Here is an 18,515-nt window from a genome sequence, read left to right on the forward strand (position 1 = left end):
TAGTCATGATTAAAACCCTTCTGCAAACGATTGTCACACAGAAGCAGGTGCATGCACGAGAACTTAGTATAATAAGTTCATAAGTCACAGCACAACACAAGTTACATGTCCTGCAGCAAATGTCTGCACAAATGCATGATCTGAAGTGTGTTTTACTTCCTAACAAGTGAACTCTGAAAAAGTCAAACATATTGGAGGTGTTATTAGAAATGAAGGGACTGGAGGTGGGATATCTAGGCAGGAAATGGGTGACACTTGATCCATTCAATTCAATGATGGCATGGTACAATAATCGCTTGTATTTAGGGAATTGTGATGCGGGGACGAAGATATAAACTTATATGAAAACCTTTCATGGACAGTTCAGTAAAACTGGAGCAGACTTCTAGTCGGGGTATACAGAAAAAGTTCCAGTGACCTCCTGTGGTGGCCCAGTGCGGTTACATCATCAGCATCAGTGTACTTCAACAGTCAGAAGGACATTTAAAAAAAATAAAGAAAAAATCAGCCCTTTTATGACGCATAACTTCTGTTTAATTTTCATTCAATGAGACTCAAGTGGTTACAGCACTTCAGCTGTTCCTGGTCTCTCCTAGAATACATGGAGTTTCAGTGTTTTAAAGAAGATATATGTAAAACAACAATATATATACGGAAGCCCTAAAAGGCCATACATACATACATTTTATTCCACCCGTTTTCCCGTGATAACGAGATAATTTCCTCCATTTTCCTGTGATAACGAGATAATTATTTCGAGATCTCGAGAAAACAAACATGTGCAATATTTACTCAAAATGTCTTTGATCCATAATTTCTGACAAAGGTTGATACACTTTGGCTAATCCTCACTCCAGTCCTGAGATCAAGTATATAAAACTTTTTAGAAATTATGTATCAAAGGGATTTTACAGTGGCATAATAGGTTTGCTCGCTCTGTAAAATGGACTACATGCATTTGCCATACATTCTGTAATACGAGCGCACTTGATTTAATACACTAGACTATCGTTTTGTTTTCTCGAGATCTCGAATAAGTTATCTCGTTATCACGAGAAAACGGGTGGAATAAAATGTATGTATGTATGGCCTTTTAGGGCTTCCGTATATATCCGCAATGTCTGAAAAATGATGTAAGCTGATAAAAAATGTATTTTGAACAGTCAGTGGGCTATTTCTAAAAACGTGTGACTCATCTGAAACGCACTGGTTGAACAGGAAGTTTCCATCAATCTGAATATTTTTAATATAAAGCACATTTTGATCAGGCGCGCGCCTCCGTTTGACGTCATCACGTTTCCGAGGAGACAGCCCGGCCCAACCGGAAGACAACAGATTTTTCTGTTGTTGTTTTATCTCTTTGATGCGATGCAAATTTGCCAGTTTTAACGCCGAGTGTTGACGTTAGTCGTGAGGTAGAGACATAAAATGCCTTTGTTTGATGGATTGGGGAGCGGAGGAGAGAAGACTGCGATCGTCATTGACCTGGGAGCAGCGTACACGAAGTGAGTCAGTTAGCACGATATGCTAACGTGCCGTCTGTTGTGTTTAAATAATCCTGCGTGTCACCTCAGGTCTGACACGAGGCTGAGTGTGACACACATCATGCACAGCTGGTTAGGTTTGGGTAAAAACGGGTCAGGGGTCAGGGTCGAGAGTAAAGGCTACAGTCACTGCAGTGTCGAGCTAACGTTAGCATTGATGCCAGTTTAGAGCTAAAGCCGAAAAGTAAACAACAACAACAACAACAACAACAACAACAACATGGAGCTGACAACATTAAGCCGAGCTGCACTGCAAAAAAAATAATTAAAGAAAAGCTGAACATGCCGAACATGTTCGTGTTTTAGTGACGTTACAGTTCAGACAATGATAAAGCTAAAACTGGCTAACTATCAGGATGATGTGGCTGGAAATACAGGAGCTTTGTTTTACTGATGGAAAGTGAATTATTTTTTAATTTTCATACACAGGACACACCAGTGTTGACGCTACTATTTCATGTTAGAAAAGTCTAGCTTCTTCAGACCAGAGCAGATTGTTGTCATTTGTCTGTCGTAAAATGACTGATAGCTCTCTGATTTTAAAAAAAAAGTCACTTCTTTATTATTATGACTTTTCATATCTTCACACATTTAGTGTATTTACAGTGAACAGAAAACTGGAAATAAAAATAAAAAACACTATAAAATACTTCAGTGCTACGTAATATGTGTCATCTCGCTGGGTTTGTAGCCTGAGCTGTTCAAGTAAAGATGAGAAACTGGCCTAAGGCGAGTCACATGAAGATCAAATGGACTCTCTTTTTTTTTAAAATAATAATAATAATGAAGTCTTTGTCCATCAGTCGCTGCCCCACAGCATTTGACACAGAGCTGCAGTTTTATTTAGGATTTTAAAAACATTATCATGTGGCACTTTAGGTCTTTGTTCCTTGCCGTGTTTGGTCTTTGTTTCAGTTTTTCTTTTATTATGTTATATGTATGAGCCATTACTGAATATTATTGCATCATATCATAAATATCTACAATATCTACCAATGACTTTTGTCTTTATTTTCGCAGATGTGGCTTTGCGGGGGAAACGGGACCCAGGTTCATCATTCCGAGCGAAATCCGGAAACCAGGACAGCAACAGGTGTGAGATGCCGCTGTGCTTTGCCGAGTGTAATGGTTTGTAAAGCAGTTTAGAAATTGCTAAATATAATAACGTGGTGTGGAATGTCTCACTTTCAGGCCGTCAAAGTGGTTCAGTACAACATCAACACAGAAGAGCTTTATGTCATCCTCAAAGAGTTCATCCATTTGCTGTACTTCAGGTGAGAGTCTGCTGCCGCATTAGTTATTCATTGTAAGAGAGTGTCATCAAGTCTTTGTCCTCCCGTTCGTCTCAATCAGGCACCTGTTGGTGAACCCTCGCGACAGAAGAGTGGTCATCATCGAGTCCATCCTCTGTCCGTCTCACTTCAGGGAGACGCTCACCAAGGTTTTCTTCAAACAGTTTGAGGTACGTCAACGTTTTATTGAAAAATCACACAGACATTTAAGCTCTGTGCTCATAAAACTTAAGGTTTTATAAGTGTATACGTGTAAGCTGCAGTGTGCATTGAGCGTGCTAATTGTTATTCTTTGACGGTGTTTTCCAGGTGCCCTCTGTGCTGTTTGCCCCCAGTCACCTCATGGCCATCATGACTTTGGGCATCAACTCTGCTCTGGTGATGGACTGTGGCTACACTGAGACGCTGGTCCTACCTGTATCCTTTCCCTGCCACCCTTTAAAGGAATTGTCCAGCTGCCTAGAGAATAGATCTGTTTGCTTTCTTATTTGATTCATTTCAACTTAATCTCAGTTAGTCTTCCAGGACATGTTTACGCTAGCCATCTGTTTCTAATTTGAATGAATCACATTGTAGCATCTTGTCAGGCAGGAGTTTAGTCATGAGTACATCAGAGTCAGCTGGGTTTTGTTCAGAGTTCTGAAAGTGTGCAAAGCTGGCAAAGCTCTCACTATGTGAACATGAGTTCAGAGTGCTGTCGGTCACTCAGTAGCTTGAGTGCGTTAACCCGCTGCTTAATAAATCACAATTTGTTTTTGTTTTTTGCAGCTTTTGGAAGGAGCTAGGTTAGATGTCCGTTACCAGGTTCAGATTCAGTAAGAAGCAGCAAACTGAGGCTGCTGTGCACAAATTGCTGTCTCACTGTTGATGTGCTTTTTAATGATATTTCATTTGTGATATCAATGGAAAATAAGATTTAAGAAAAGTAAACTTTGAGTTATGGGATTTATACTTATACCACCTTAACTGTGAAATCAGGTTTACGAGTGCACTCCTATTCTGCCAGCCTGGGAGGCTTTGCCTTTGGGAGGGAAAGCCATCCATAAGTAAGTAGATTTAAGAGGAGTGTGTGACTTTGCATTTGTCGGAGTACTATAAAAAGAAACATTTGTATTTTTTACGCTTTGTTCAGTTTGGATTGAAAATCGTGTGACTGTAAAATGGATCCATGTGCTTGTTTCCTCCCGTAACCTGCATGTGTCTGTGTTTCTTGTAGAGAATTAGATGGACTTCTTGTGGAACAGTGCACCGTGGACACAGACAGCACCACCGGGCAGAGTGTACCAGCTGTCATTGGTAATTACAGAAAAATACCACACACTGTGTGTCTTTGTCTTTTGAAATGGATAAACTAACGTCAATATGGAAAAATCTAACGACTTTGATCCATTATGCATCATTTACGATTCATAAGAAGAACTCGTTTCTGTGTGACAATTTAAGTGTCTCCCTAATCTCAATTATACATATGCACACAGTCTATTCTCTCCACACTTGGAGGAAACTGAGTCATGTTCAGCTTTGAGGTCTACAGCACAGCAGAGTGAGAGCAGCTTAACACATATGCATCAATAATTAAGGCAGACAGACAGCCGGCCAGCCGGCCGACTCACTCGACTGGACTGTTGAACAAGCTGGACTTCTGCAGTAAGCACAGAAGGGCTGAGATCTCTGCAATCACACAAATTAACACTGTGAAAGACCTGGGGAGAAAAATGAGAAATGGACTTCAGATCCCAAAATCTCAAGTGGAGCCAGGATTCGTAAACAGTCTGTACGTCAGTAGTGACAAAATTTCTTCTGCAGCGATGTTCAAAGCCGTAAAGTCATATTCGACTTGTCATTTGCTGCAGTGTCGGCTCGCACATTCCCCCAAACGCTGATTCAGCCTCATCATAAATCTTACTTGGGAGTAAAACGGCCGATTTATGCACAAGTGAGCCGAAGAAAATTAAGTTTCACTTCATTTATATCTCTTTTTCATCTTTTTGTCTTCAGGAACCATCCCAGAGGAGACCGTAGAGGATATCAAGGGTAAGTAAGACTGAGCTGTTTTTATTTCATTTTGTTTTCTTCATTTCAAATCTCACTGGCTCCTGTGAGGGTAATCGATCATACTTATTGTTTATTCCCTTCAAAGATGGCACTTCCTTTTGAGACTAACGCTGCTTCCTCTTTACAATTCCTCCACTATAATATTATACGAGCAGATCTGACCTGCCAAAATGTTATCAGCAAGGAATTTAGGCGACCCGACTGTGCATACCACTCCTGATTCCATGAATATGTTAACTCTCTTAAACAAAAGCAGACTTTATTTTGGCAGCCCACTGTAATTTTGTACTTTTTTACGCTAATTCAGTGTTTATGGGTTTATGATAAGTCTCATTTTATTTATGTCTGGAAAAAAAAGTCTATAAATTGCACAGAAAGTGTGATTCATAATTTACTTGTACGTCATAAAAATCATAATAATAATAAAGCTATGTAATATATGCTACATAACAAGCCCGTGGAAATGATGTAGTTAAAGTTTTTATTGAGGACTGGCGTGCAGTTTATATCTTCTAACTTTTTTATTTAGTATCAGTCGCTAACATTACCCACAGTCACTGAGGACACTGCTTGAAGGGTTCATCCTGAGTTTAGTCTTGGCTTTTAGTTTTCATGCGTACTCACAGGTTTTTTTCTTTTCTTCGTGCAGTCAGAACATGCTTTGTCAGTGACCTGCAGAGAGGCCTCAAGATCCAGGAGGCCAAGTTTAACCTGGAAGGTACAGCTGAGGTAAGTGAAATGCTGTTTGTACACTGTTTGCATTAAGTAACACACTGCTGTATATTTCTTTACACTTCTTCCTTCTTGTTTGTAGCGTCCAGCCCCTCCTCCAGATGTCGATTACCCTCTGGATGGTGAGAAAATCCTGCACGTCAAAGGATCAATCAGGTAGTTCACCCAATAATGCCAGAATCTTTCACTGTCTGAGATATTTGCTTGTGTTTTTTGTGTTCACTTTGTCATGTCTATCTGTAAAATGAGATTTCTATCACAAAGTATTCACTCATTGATTTTCTGTATATATATTTTTTTCTGCAGGGACTCTGTGATGGAGATCCTGTTTGAACAGGACAATGAAGAGAAGAGTGTGGCCTCTCTGATACTTGACGCTCTGGTCAAGGTAGGAAAAAAGATTTGTAGATGTGTGCGTGCAGGATGATGCAGTTTGGAGATAAATCATGTGGAAGACTTAAAACAGTAGAGCTGTACATCAAAGTTCTTTCTTTCTTTGTCATGACAGAAACAAACCTCCATAGGAAGCAAGTCTTAACTCTGGCCTACTTTCACCTTTTGAAAAAAAAAAAAAACATTAAAGATCCCAGTTTTGTTGAAATCTGTAGAGCCATCTTCCATCCTTTTTTAACCTCCGCACACCTTAGCTATGTGTTGTGTATGTATGTTATGTAAGCGGGTGTTCTTGCCCGATTGTGACAAGCACGTCGTTTAAAGCTTAACGCCTTTAATCACAGGGTCTAATACATCTGTCTGCACTGCATTCTTATTTCTTTCACACAAATACCACAAAATCCAAATCCAATTGAGTAATTGACGCCGTTACAATACCTTGACATCTCTTGCTTTTACTGAACTTATTCAACAATCTAGTTATTCAAAATTATTCCACCTGTTGTGGTAACGTGTGATCTTACCTGGCCCTCCTAACCATCTTTTGTACCTTGGTTGACATCATTTGATTTGAAGATTTCGCCTCTCTCTTGGTGGATATCAGACAGAGTTTATTCTTAATTATCCCGCTGTAACCCTTGACTATCTTTGTCAGGAGGAATGCAGCAACCCAGTTTTTTTGCTCCATATAGGAGTCGAGCGTGCAGTTTGACTCAGTGTGGTTGCCACGGCAACACTCGGCAGTGGCCAGCATCATGTAACTGAGAGCGGATCTGTTGTCCCGTGTGGGGATCAAGTCGGCGCCCGACAGCCTAATTAATCTCAGTAGGTCGAGCAGCAGCCTCAGACTTTGACTGTAGCAGCAGATAGGTTTAAATCTGTGCAGTACTCCACTCAGGATATATTGATATTGATATATGATTAAGGCTCTACACGCAAGAGAAGGCGCTGCAGTAATGCCCGCTTCAGCTCCTTTCATCCATCACATTTAGTTTCAGTCTGCACCTGTCCTGTAGAACTGCTGCTTCCTCCTGCCTCATCTTTTCTCCTAATGCACTGACGAAGAAGTGGACGGTGGTCGTTTAGTGTATTTTTTCTGTCATGTATTAAAATTCTTAAAATTAAAGAAGCATATCCATTGCACCATAAAGCAAAGGCTGCCGACATAGACGGCTGTTTTCATTGTAATCTCTCTCTAAAGTCATATCATGCTGGGAAAAAAAACAGGTGACTCATCTGTACATCATCTAATGTGGTAAAAAATCTGTGCATATGTTTTCCTGTAGTGCCCCATCGACGCACGCAAGGTCCTTTCTGAGAATCTGGTGGTGATCGGAGGCACAGCCATGCTGCCCGGTTTCCTGCACCGGTTGCTGGCTGAGATACGCCTCCTGGTGGAGAAACCCAAGTACAGCAACGTGCTGGCCAGCAAGAGCTTGCGTATACACGCTCCACCTGCCAAGCCCAATTGCACCGCCTGGCTCGGAGGTCAGATATGAGGTTTTATTTAAATATTTATCAAAACCTGCAGAGCTGAAGGCTTTCTGAGTGAGCAGAATTTTAAAAAAAATCTTCAGCATACTTTAGAGACCATATGTCAGCCTTTTTCAGGTTTTTGTTTGTGGCCTCTCATATCATTTGGAAAGTCTGTGTTCATATGATTCTCTTCTCTACAGGTGCTATCTTCGGGGCACTGCAGGACATCCTGGGCAGCAGGTCGGTGTCACGAGACTACTACAACCAGACAGGCCGCATCCCAGACTGGTGCTGTTTGAGCTCCCCTCCTCCTGAATCCCTCTACGAAGCAGGAAAGACCCCTCCTCCACTCATGAAGAGAGCCTTCTCCACAGAGAAGTAAAATGTGCCGTAAGACATTTCAAACCCTGTACTCTCGTTTATTCTAACCGAGAGAACAAGTTCAGTAATCTTTAAATGTAACATCTTGTTCACGTATTAACTCCACAAACAGCTCCAGATGTTTGTAACGTCTAATAGTCACACCTGCGTTTTTGTATGCACTGATTGTGGACTGTTTGATGATCAGGCGAGCTGGTTTCTGACCTTACCAGACAGAACAGATTACGTTGATGTTATTCAGAGATTGCAGTGTTAAAATTTGAAAAAGTTCCTGTGCTACTTTTAGCCATGTCTTCTTTCATTTGAAGTCTTATTGAGCAATACGCTGAACTTGTACGTGCTCACGCTGGCTCCACTCTGGATTTTTTTGACATCACTTTCACTAGGAATGTTTCCAATAATGACCAAGTTGAGCTTGACTCACCCATTTATCAGAAAAACAACAGAACATATTGCTAAACTTTGGAGAAAACAGATGTTATACCAGTGTAATGTATCAAAGTGTGGAAATCTGATGGATTTTAACGGTAATGGCCCATGGTGTCTCACTTATTTATTGTTTGGACTTAATAAAGGCCATACTCCCCTCACAGATGTGTTCTCAGTTATTCCAGCTATATTAGTGGCTTTTCATGTTAAAGCCTGGTGGAAATTTCCTGGTAGTATGATGAGGTCAGCAGACTTTGCATATGCTACACCACAGAGATCTATGTTGTCCACCCTAACACACCACCTGTAGCACATTTAACAGATTTGAATACATCCACACAGTCCTTTGTGATCATATCAGGCAAAATCATTGAAATCACTTTTTTGTGTCAATGTTGTTGTTTTTTTTACAGAATTTAAAACATCTATAACAGCCAGTAAATATTCAGAATTCAATCGGACATGTTTTTTTTGTCCTTTTTATACGAGAGTGGTGTAAGGAAATTACGGAAGTGCATTGCTGCCACCCTCCAGAAAATAATTTGGCTCAGTATCACGTAATTCCGTGAAAAGTTTCATGTTATAACGTGAAATTATCACATTATTTCTTGATATGGTGATATTTTCACGTTTGACGTGAAAACATCAAGTATGGTTTCACTTGAGATCAGATCAATAAGAAACGATGCAACCTCAAGAGGGTCGGATTCATTCTTTCTTCGGTACAACCCCGTGATCTTCAAAATCCTTCGGAGAGTATGCATACTGATAATAATGTCATCTACAGTGCTCAACAAGTGTAGTATGTCACCATGTCTCAAACCAAGATTAAAGTATAATTTAATTAAGTTATGTAGACGAGCCATAGTCAGTTTATGGACTGAACCATGCCGTGAGGGACGCGTGTTGGTAAACTTATGAAATCAAGTAAAACCATACTTGATGTTTTCACATTATAACGTGAAAATATCACAAAATAACGTGATACTTCCACGTTATAACGTAAAAATACCACATCATGAAATAACATGATAATTTCATATCACGAAATGACGTGATAATTTCACGTTTTAAGACCAGCAGCTAGAAAACAAACTCATTTTAATGTTGCCTCACAGCTCACTGTTACAGATAAAAACATTAAATCTGTTTGCTTTCAAACAAATTGTAGATCAAGATAACTCCTTACTGTAACTGTCAACCCAGGAAAAAGTACCTTTTTTTTTTCTTTCTTTTTTTTATTGCCACGAGTGCTGCCAATTTTTTTTCCCACTTGAATCTGAGCTATAAACTTTAAGAGTATCACACTGAAGTATCATGTTTAAGCGGGCCTCACCTCATCCTGAATTTCCTCACACGTAGGAGGAAACACTGGAACGGTTACCAGCATCACTCCTGCTGTAAATGAACACACTGAAACAGCAACCAGGAACAGAAAACAGATAGATAGATAGATAGATAGATAGATAGATAGATAGATAGATATGTATGTTTTACCTCAGTTCACTCAATAAACAAGGGAATAAACTGTGGCCACTGTGTTGCAGTGTGGATCTACGCATGCTTCCAGAACACGATCCAGCTGTGTTCTGCTGTTTATTTGTGTATGTTTTTTTTTATTATGATGACATCCACAGTGTTCAGCTAAATGTATTCAAGAAAGCCCGAACACGCTGTTTAATGTGTGTTTGTGTCCCAGAATGGAGTTACATCTGTTTGGCCTTTTGGGTCACATCATCACTCAGCGTTGGTCCGTCTGGCTACTGTGGGCTTGGGAACCAGTAGCATTTACCCACAATGCACCTGCAGCTCAAGACTGGCAAGAAAGTGTGGGAAAATCTGATGGAGGTTCTGATCACAGGCATAAAAATAGGCATTGAGCGGAGGAGACTGCAGCGATTAAACTATGAAAAGACAAGCCACTGCATGTGATTTTTGGTCATTTGTAGGCGAACAATTGTGGCCTAAAATCTGTCTGTATCTGTTTCCAATTGATGTAGGGTCAAAAAGGGTGTGAAGAAGAAGGAGTGCAGGCCTCCTACCTGTGGATTCAGTCCAGTGTTTTTTGTGTGTTTGTACTCAAATGATCCCTTTCTTACTATATAACCAAAGACAGCCACAGCCTCGCCCACATCCGAGGATATAGAGCTGTATAGTCCCACCTGCTGCCTCTGCTCCGGCTGAGGGAAACCCCATCCTCCCTCGATGGGGACTGGGACTGGGACTGGAGCATCAGTGTGGTTCCCAGAGACAGGAAGCAGCAGCTGTCTGTCTGACCTCTGGCTATCAGACTGGGAGTCGGGGAAACCCCCCGGAAAGTGGGTGAGCCTGTAATGAGTGTTGGCAAACAATTTATCTGAGGACCAGTAAGTTCAAAAACAGTTCACACGCCCACATCTGAGTGTTTCAGTCCTGATTATTACACATTATCTGTGTTTTCGCTGAATTAAGAAATCCGTCTGATGCGTTTTGGCTGTTTTTTGTTTTTCTGTGACATCAATAATGCTGTAATGCTTGCTGAGTTCATGCATTAATATGTACACGGTGACACAAACATGATTTTTCCTACACCATCGCAGCCTGCGTGGAGTGAGAGTCATCATCCATCTCGGTTATCTCCTCCACAGAGGCTGTTTTTCCAACACACAACAGCCCAATTACCCCATAAATCACACGGGCTGTGGAAACACATCTGATCCTTTCTAATAAATGTAGGGGCACCTCGGTGCTTGTCATTCACGGCCTGCAGAATGAGCAAACAAGAATCGTAGCTGGTACCGCTGCGCCTCGACATCACTTTGGGAAGTAAACATAATCCTGTATCAGCATTACCTGTAAGTGAATGCCTCTAAAGAAGCCAGGTATTGAGTGATAGGAAGGCTAAATGTATGCAGCTGTTGTTTACAGCGCTGATGATAACAGATATGGTATATGTAGTAAACAGATGGTTATACATAAACATGCAAAACAAGAATGAAGGAGCCTACCTCTGCAGATTCTGCTCATTCTTGCAGCATCGGTGTTGATAACCTTGGATTTCTCTCAGAGCAGCTATAGGGAACTCTTCATACTGTCACCTGAGCCTGACAATGTCATGAATGTCATTATCATAATCAAACCAGGACAAATTCAAAATTCAACTCAGCACCATACCAGTGTGTTTGCTTCTTTGCAGCCATGTTTTTAGTTTGGTCATTTTTCCAGATAATTCAACTGGTTGTTTAAGATTAGAGAAGTAAGAGTGTTACCTGAAGGCTGTTGGTTAAATCCCATGTACTGACGTGATATATCTGGAGGGGAATGTGAAAGGCAAGGCTCTGAGGTCTATAACATGGAACTGCTGGGGGGGGTCTACTATTACCGGGAAGTTGTGTAACTGTGTGTATGTGATCAGGGGGTTCCAGAGAAAACGAAAGTGAAATTATTTTTTCTCTCAAACCTTTTTTTTTCTTTAGAGATTTTATTAAAAATCTAAATCACCTGAACTAAGATGTATGGATCAAATAAATACAAGTTTAGTTTTTTCTACCTGAATACATTAACAGATTTACATACTGACGTCTGTGGTGGGTCACACAGCAGGTGACTGAAACTATTAGAAATATAGTCACATTAATAAACAGTTTTTCTAGAAGTTCAATATAATACAGATTTACATAGTACACCAGTGAAAACATAATTCACCTGATATCCATTCATAATTCATTAACACAGCTTGGGCTGTTATATTGATCATTATGATGATGATAAACTTGTATCGGTCTCTTATTGATCAGCATCTGTAATATACAGTATATTGAAGGGCCCGGCGCGCGCCCTCCGGTCCGGCACGCGCACAGCGGCCAATACAAGACGCTGCTGCTCAGACTTCTTCCTCTTCTTACTTAGTGACCGACCAGAGACCAGGGGAGGTAACTTGTCTTTGGCAACATGCAAAGCTTCATCGGAATATCGCACTTTTTATTGGCTCTTCTGCTGCAGCGGGTACCTGCGCAGGTAATTCAATATATTATATTTATTATATTTATATAACTCCTAATCACACAAGCCACTTTTTTTTTTTATCTCTTGTTAAGGTTGCAGTTTTGTACGTGTCAGGTGTTTTTGGGAACGGATCTGGCATTTGTCAGTGAGGTATTTAAATACACCATTAATCAAAGTGACTTTTATTTTGAAATTCAGTTCCTCCTGTGATATTCTGAATTGTTAGCGATGTTGAAGAGCACTAAGGTTTTCCTTTTTAGGACAAATCCTTTCTCTTAACGTGAAAACACTGAAGCCAACATGACTCACATCAGAATGTCAGATTATTTTCACTGTGAGAGGACACATCTGCTCCACACCGTCTGTATATTTGACTGGCTGTGCCACAAAGATACCTTCTGCATTTAAGAGGTTTGGGAATGGCCATGTTTACAATCATGTATACAGATATTGACTCAACCAGCCAGATGCAGCTGCTGCATGTAACCGATCCAGGGCTCCATGCTGAAACATTTAGAAAAGAGCTCAGCTAGAGATGCATCTGTAATTCTTTCCTCATGAGTTTGCCAGACTGCACTGATCAAAATATTATTAAAACAATCATTTCTATATTTCTATTTCTACTATACATTTTGCAGATGTTTGGCAGCAGCAGATGATGAGTGGAAATCTTACCAGTTGTGCTGTGTGTTAAGAAGAAGAACTAATCTGTGGTGTGTAATATAAGATGAATGGTCTGCATGTATGGCACAGTGTCAGTGATACAAGTCTTCAGGAGATCTTGTAAGCCTGAACACTTTGAAAAAAAAAAGATGAATGAACAGAGCTAGAATCACCAGACTCTTTCTTTTCATGTCCGTTTCTCAAGGAAAATGTGGATTTCTGCCTCCAGAATCAGGACAAGTTAAAATATTGAGAAAATACATTTTTGGGATGCCAGAAAATCCCCAAAATACTACCACATTAATGAATAGAAAAAAAAAACTATTTTTATATTTGTTCTAGTTTTATCCAAAACACAGGTTTGCAAATCTCCTCAAATCTCAGGAGAACTTGGAATCTGGACACATACTTCAATTCCCTAGACTCTTAACCAAGATGAGACATCAGTGGTTTTTGGTGCCGTAAAACCACTAACCAAACTATTTTACTACATCAAGCACCGAAGCAGAATATGCATGTGACATTTAAAAATCATACAGAGAAAAAAAAAAGAGGAATGATGGAAGAAAAGTGGGAGAGAGAATGACATGTGAAATATTTTGCTCAGTATGACAATAGCCATTGTGCATTTTCTTGGAAGTTTTGTGTAAGTTAAGCAATTTTCCACATTTTTTAAAATTCTTTTTTTAGCAAAGGAACAGATTTAGATACAGTATGTTATCATGTCCGACATCAAGCCACTTCAGCATCACACTGTATTGTTAATGCATGTCTGCATGTTTTATGTTAATTACAGCTGTCTGGTGTCTGGTTCTATTGTCGGATGAGGCAGTGCAGACTCTTTGGGTTTTTAGCATTGCGTTTGGCACAAGCGCAAACTCACTTACAGCAAACAGAAAAATCCCACAATAAAAAAAAACCCCACTGATGTCCTTTTGAAGCATTCCTTGTGTGCGTCGTTCAAAAGACAGTGTTCCCATCAATGTTCACAGAGTGAGATGAGAGCAGCAGAGAGGTGAGGAGTCACAAAGAGATTGTTGATATTGAAAAGAAGAAGAGAGCCAAGATCAACTTTGCACTTGTGTTTCTGCTCAATTTGCTGTTTAGAAATCGTGGAACGTTGCCATTGTCAGTCTAGAGGCTGTGTTGTGAGAACTTAACAAAAAATTCATGCTGTGTCACGATTTTTTTTCAGTACTGCCTTTGTTTTAACTGTGTTTATTGTGTGCAAAACTCCCGCGAGTAAAGACAGCAGCTATTCTTTGCTGTTATTCTTTGCATACTTTGTAGGTTTTTTCTGCTTGTGAAAATAAACCTTCTTGTATTACAACTTGATTGAGAAATCAAATTGTTGGCTGGCTCATTTCACTGCTTTGTTTTTCTGATGATTTGCAAGCAAGCAGCACAGAGGTACACCCAAGAAACCATGCTGGAGATGTACTTTTAAAGAATCACTGAGTGGGCATTACTTTTTCTCTGCCACAAGAGGGCGCTATGCAACTGCTCAATGAGCCCACTGCTGACATAACCTACCTACATGATGGTCACTTCTCTCATGTGTATCACTTTCCTAATTGCAGGTTCTGTGTCATTATAACCATGTCCTTTTAAAATGAAAACTAAAGGATTGGCCTGTTTTTTGTGTGTGTATATTTTGCAGATTTCACACCCTCCAAAAGAGACTCACACCAAAGGTAAGTTAAGCGTAAAAAGGCTTTTCCAGCTCTTCCATCTAATCTAAAAACTAAACATTTTTTACATCACGTCTCGTAGTAATGACGTTCCATGAGGTGTGGGTGAAGAGCATGTGTCGGCCCATGGAGCAGCTGGTGGATGTGGAGCAGGAGTATCCTGGAGAAGTGGAGTACGTCTACATGCCTGCCTGTGTCCCACTTTGGCGATGCTCTGGTTGCTGTGGGGATGACAATCTGGAGTGCCAGCCTACCCATGAACGGAACATCACTCTGCAGGTGTAGCAACATCTCTAGTCTACAACATTTGATCAGAAATACCTCAAAGTTGGTGTTATAGGTTCAGCAAGTTTTAGTTTTTGCCTTTCCTTTGTTTCTCAGGTGATGAGGCTTAATCCTATGATACATTTACACCATGTGGAACTCACATTTGTGGAGCATCAGAGTTGTGAATGCAGGTAAATGAATGATCCTCGCTAATAATCACTAAATGCAAGTTAAGACAGCTAACTGCTGGTTGTTTGTGTTTTTCCTCTCTGTTTCAGGACCCGTCAGAAACCTCAAAATAATAAAAGGTCAGTAGATGAACATTTCATCTATCACCCATGAACACATCAATATCTTCATTGCACTTTGCTCTTTCTTCACAGCAGCGTTGAGTCTATCAGGAACAGACCTCGGAGGAGGAAGCAAAAGAAGACGGCGAACGACTGTGGCAAGTAAGAGATGGATTACCCCCCTGTGGCACACACACACACACACACGCGCGCACACTGTTTCATAATGTTTAGACAGTTAGTGTATGGCTACATTCATCACTGTTTCCTCCACACTGTCAGGCTACCAAGGACACATGAGATTAAATGGTTTCACAACATATTGTCTGATTTGTTGCTCTTCTGTTTGGCAGACCTGTAACCCCGGCAGTCACAGAGCGTTTCAGCCAAAGTGTAAACACAAAAGAAAAAATAACAAAAAAAGAAAAGAGTCAGCAAAGGAGTCACGTCAGAGACATTTCATTCACATTAAAACTAGTCAATATGTGTCTGGATCAAGCCAAGTGCACAACGCTGCCGATAAAGGTGCAACTAGAGCGTGAGTTCAATAACAGCAGAGTTCAACCCTGGCCTTAAAATTGAATCTGACTAGAGGGATGCATCCAAAGAGCAGCTAAATCGACCTTCTGCAAATGTAGTTAAGCATTTCAGTCCCAGGGTCATATTAGAGCCATCATTTTACAGTGTGATCCAAAAGTTTTGTGTGTTATTTGTTATTTGTGAGGTATTTTGTTTGTCACTCTTTTCACGCACAGGTCAAAAGGTGTGTCACAGGTGCCTCTCTCTCTCTCCTCTTTCTCTTTTGTTTGACAGGGGAAATGGATGTGTAACCCCCTTTTGAATTAGTTTACAATGAAGGTGTTGCCATGCCCAAAATAAATAATGGATACTGAAACGGCTATGTTATGAGGTTTTAAAGTTTATAGATGAGTACAAAGTGGTTTTGTTAAAGGGGGGAACACATTTCTACAGATGGAGCTCTGTTGAAATAACCTTGATGGTGTCATTCAGGCTGTCTCTATTTGGGAGACATGGCCATTTATCAGGCACGGACACTATCCACCCTATGCAGGACCCAGAGCTAGGACTAGAAACTTTTACGAGCATTACGAGTCAGTCAAATCAGTTTGGTATCTTATATTCTTTTTAGCACAAAGAAGAAACTCTTTGTGTCGCTATCTCGCCACCTCAGCTTAGCAAGGAAAGAATTTCACACTGAAAAGACGGAGATATCGCCTTTATTTGTCTGAAGCTTGAGACGCTGAGAGTGCATTTTCCCTGGATTTTGTCTTTCAACGTACATATGGGCATGTGAGCGTTGCTTTAAGCGAACCTATCCTTTAAGCATCCAAATAAAGATTATCAGTATTGGAAGCGTCACTACTGGCTCAGTCATTTAAACACATAAACTTTCACTCTTGGGGGAACAAGGAAAAATAGGCTTTCACCATCTCCTCATCTTATCCAGCAGAGTTGGAAAGAAATCCATTCTCTGAGTCAGCCCTGCTAAAAGACAAACATTGGACCTGAGGTCATTGTGGAGTAAGGCTGTGTTTGGTTGTGGTCTGTAGGTTTCTCCACATTTGGTATTATTCCCGTGTGCCTATGTTGTTGTGGCTGTTGTCTAATTAAGCACAATGCTGCAGTATGGCCATAGCTTGGGGTCATTAAATTTGATCCAGCAGATTCAGGGGCCCTGAACATAAATCCGAACAGGAATAAAACCTCCTGAGGGAATAAACACTTGGTTTGATGTTTGAAGTGAAAGTTTAGGATTTTACATTGGTTGTTCTAAAGACCGTTTTGCCCTTTCATGCTGTGATGAGAAATGTCACTTCCCACAGAGGCTCAAGTCTTAAGGGATATATGACGGGCACCCTGTGCCCTGTAGGCCTTTTCTGTAATCCCCTCCATGTAAGTGTGAAAATTATCATTTGGGTGGTGACAATGCATTAGCACATTACTGGATCTCATAACCCTCAGAGTCCACTTTGCAATTTGGAAATAGATGAGAGCTTACTAATTTTGGAAGCTTATCTCTTAATGAAAAGAGTGATTTAACTCGCACACAGTGTAGATAATATTCACCCCCAAATCCTCTGCATAAAGATAGAAAAAAGAGGTTGCAGTCAATGACTTTTCAAATGGTGTTTCAAGATTCGTGGAACACATCTTTTCTTAGTAGTTATTTAAATTGTCTGCTGTGTTAAAGCTGGGTCTGAAGATTTGAAATTTAAATGCCATTTGCCAATGTTAGTTACAAAATGGGCACAGATGCATTTCACAGCCATGCCGCAGTGCCAATTCAAGTGTCTGTAATGATTTATTCTTGTCTTTTCAGGTGCCAGTTCCCTCAAAATAAGATAAATCTTCACTGATTCACACATCTGTCCAAAGTTTGATTTGGACTGATTTGGAGTGATTTTGGAGTGCAATAGCACATCTGTAACTGATCATCCAACTATTTATCTATCATTCATATATCTTTTTCCTCATCCAGATCAATCCATCAAACATCAGACTTTCCATCTTGTCCGTGACATTCTTTTCTTCTCTTTTGATTCAGCTTCAAAGAAAACAACCATATTGGCAATCTCCTTTGGCTATAACTGCTGTTTTTTGTTGTTTAACTAATGTCCATTTTGATTAAAAAAAATCACAGCTGCTTTTGTGTACGATTTTAAAAACAGACAGAGGATTCGACAGATTCAGAATATTTACAGAGATAATTGCTACAACTTTATCAGGATCTATCGACCCTGAACTGTTGATTTATTGTCAGATCAGTGACAACATTCACAGAGAGGCCAGAGACCTTCTCCACGACTTCATGTTCATTGTGACTTTTGAAGACTGACTCCTATTATAATATTTACACAATCTATGTGACTTGTTGTAAAGTGTTATTTACTCTTGCCTGGGACATGAAATAAAATTTACTCCAAATATAAGGAAGCTTTGTGTTATCTCCATCTGCATTGATCGACCATTAGGATGGGTGACATGTGAGGACCCTGCGATCTCTTTATCTTACAAAGCTCTGTGGTAAGCACATTGTTGACAAAGCCATCATTAAAGTATGAGAGTCATATGTTTTATAGATTTCAAATGAGTGCCAACAAGTACTGTAACTACTCCAATTGTAACCTTTTGAGCATTATTTTTCAGTATATGTGAAGAATTTTTTGTGGATTTCCTCTCTCCCTGTGCACGTAGACACCTTTCCACCTCAACCTCCACTTTTGTCACTGCATGTTGCGTTGTGTACTTGAGTTAGTCCAGAGCCGCATGCCGACACGTGAGGACATCATGTTCTGT

The 18,515-nt window shown here is 40.2% G+C and overlaps 2 protein-coding genes across 7 annotated transcripts; both read left to right on the forward strand.

Annotated features, from left to right (window-relative positions):
• Positions 1-1,268: 1,268 nt before the first annotated feature.
• On the forward strand, positions 1,269-8,463 carry actr10 (actin related protein 10). Its single transcript, XM_027284545.1, has 13 exons — positions 1,269-1,505; positions 2,565-2,637; positions 2,736-2,818; positions 2,898-3,006; positions 3,146-3,253; positions 3,815-3,882; positions 4,053-4,132; positions 4,835-4,870; positions 5,541-5,620; positions 5,706-5,779; positions 5,930-6,011; positions 7,303-7,504; positions 7,693-8,463. The coding sequence occupies exons 1-13, from the start codon at positions 1,429-1,431 to the stop codon at positions 7,872-7,874; spliced, it is 1,254 nt and encodes a 417-aa protein (XP_027140346.1). The 5' UTR covers positions 1,269-1,428; the 3' UTR covers positions 7,875-8,463.
• A 3,693-nt stretch (positions 8,464-12,156) lies between these two features.
• Positions 12,157-18,152, forward strand: LOC104919815 (vascular endothelial growth factor A-like). Of its 6 annotated transcripts, none has more exons than XM_027284080.1 (7): positions 12,157-12,298; positions 14,610-14,643; positions 14,723-14,919; positions 15,022-15,098; positions 15,186-15,215; positions 15,291-15,359; positions 17,698-18,152. In XM_027284080.1, the coding sequence occupies exons 1-7, from the start codon at positions 12,233-12,235 to the stop codon at positions 17,735-17,737; spliced, it is 513 nt and encodes a 170-aa protein (XP_027139881.1). In that variant the 5' UTR covers positions 12,157-12,232; the 3' UTR covers positions 17,738-18,152. The 6 variants fall into 6 exon arrangements, with proteins under 6 accessions (XP_027139881.1, XP_027139879.1, XP_027139883.1 ...); XM_027284078.1 differs by having other exon boundaries at positions 15,291-15,355; XM_027284082.1 differs by having other exon boundaries at positions 15,294-15,359.
• The last annotated feature ends 363 nt before the right edge of the window (positions 18,153-18,515 follow it).

The sequence above is a fragment of the Larimichthys crocea genome, chromosome XI, assembly GCF_000972845.2.
Source record: "Larimichthys crocea isolate SSNF chromosome XI, L_crocea_2.0, whole genome shotgun sequence".
Lineage (NCBI taxonomy): Eukaryota > Metazoa > Chordata > Actinopteri > Sciaenidae > Larimichthys > Larimichthys crocea.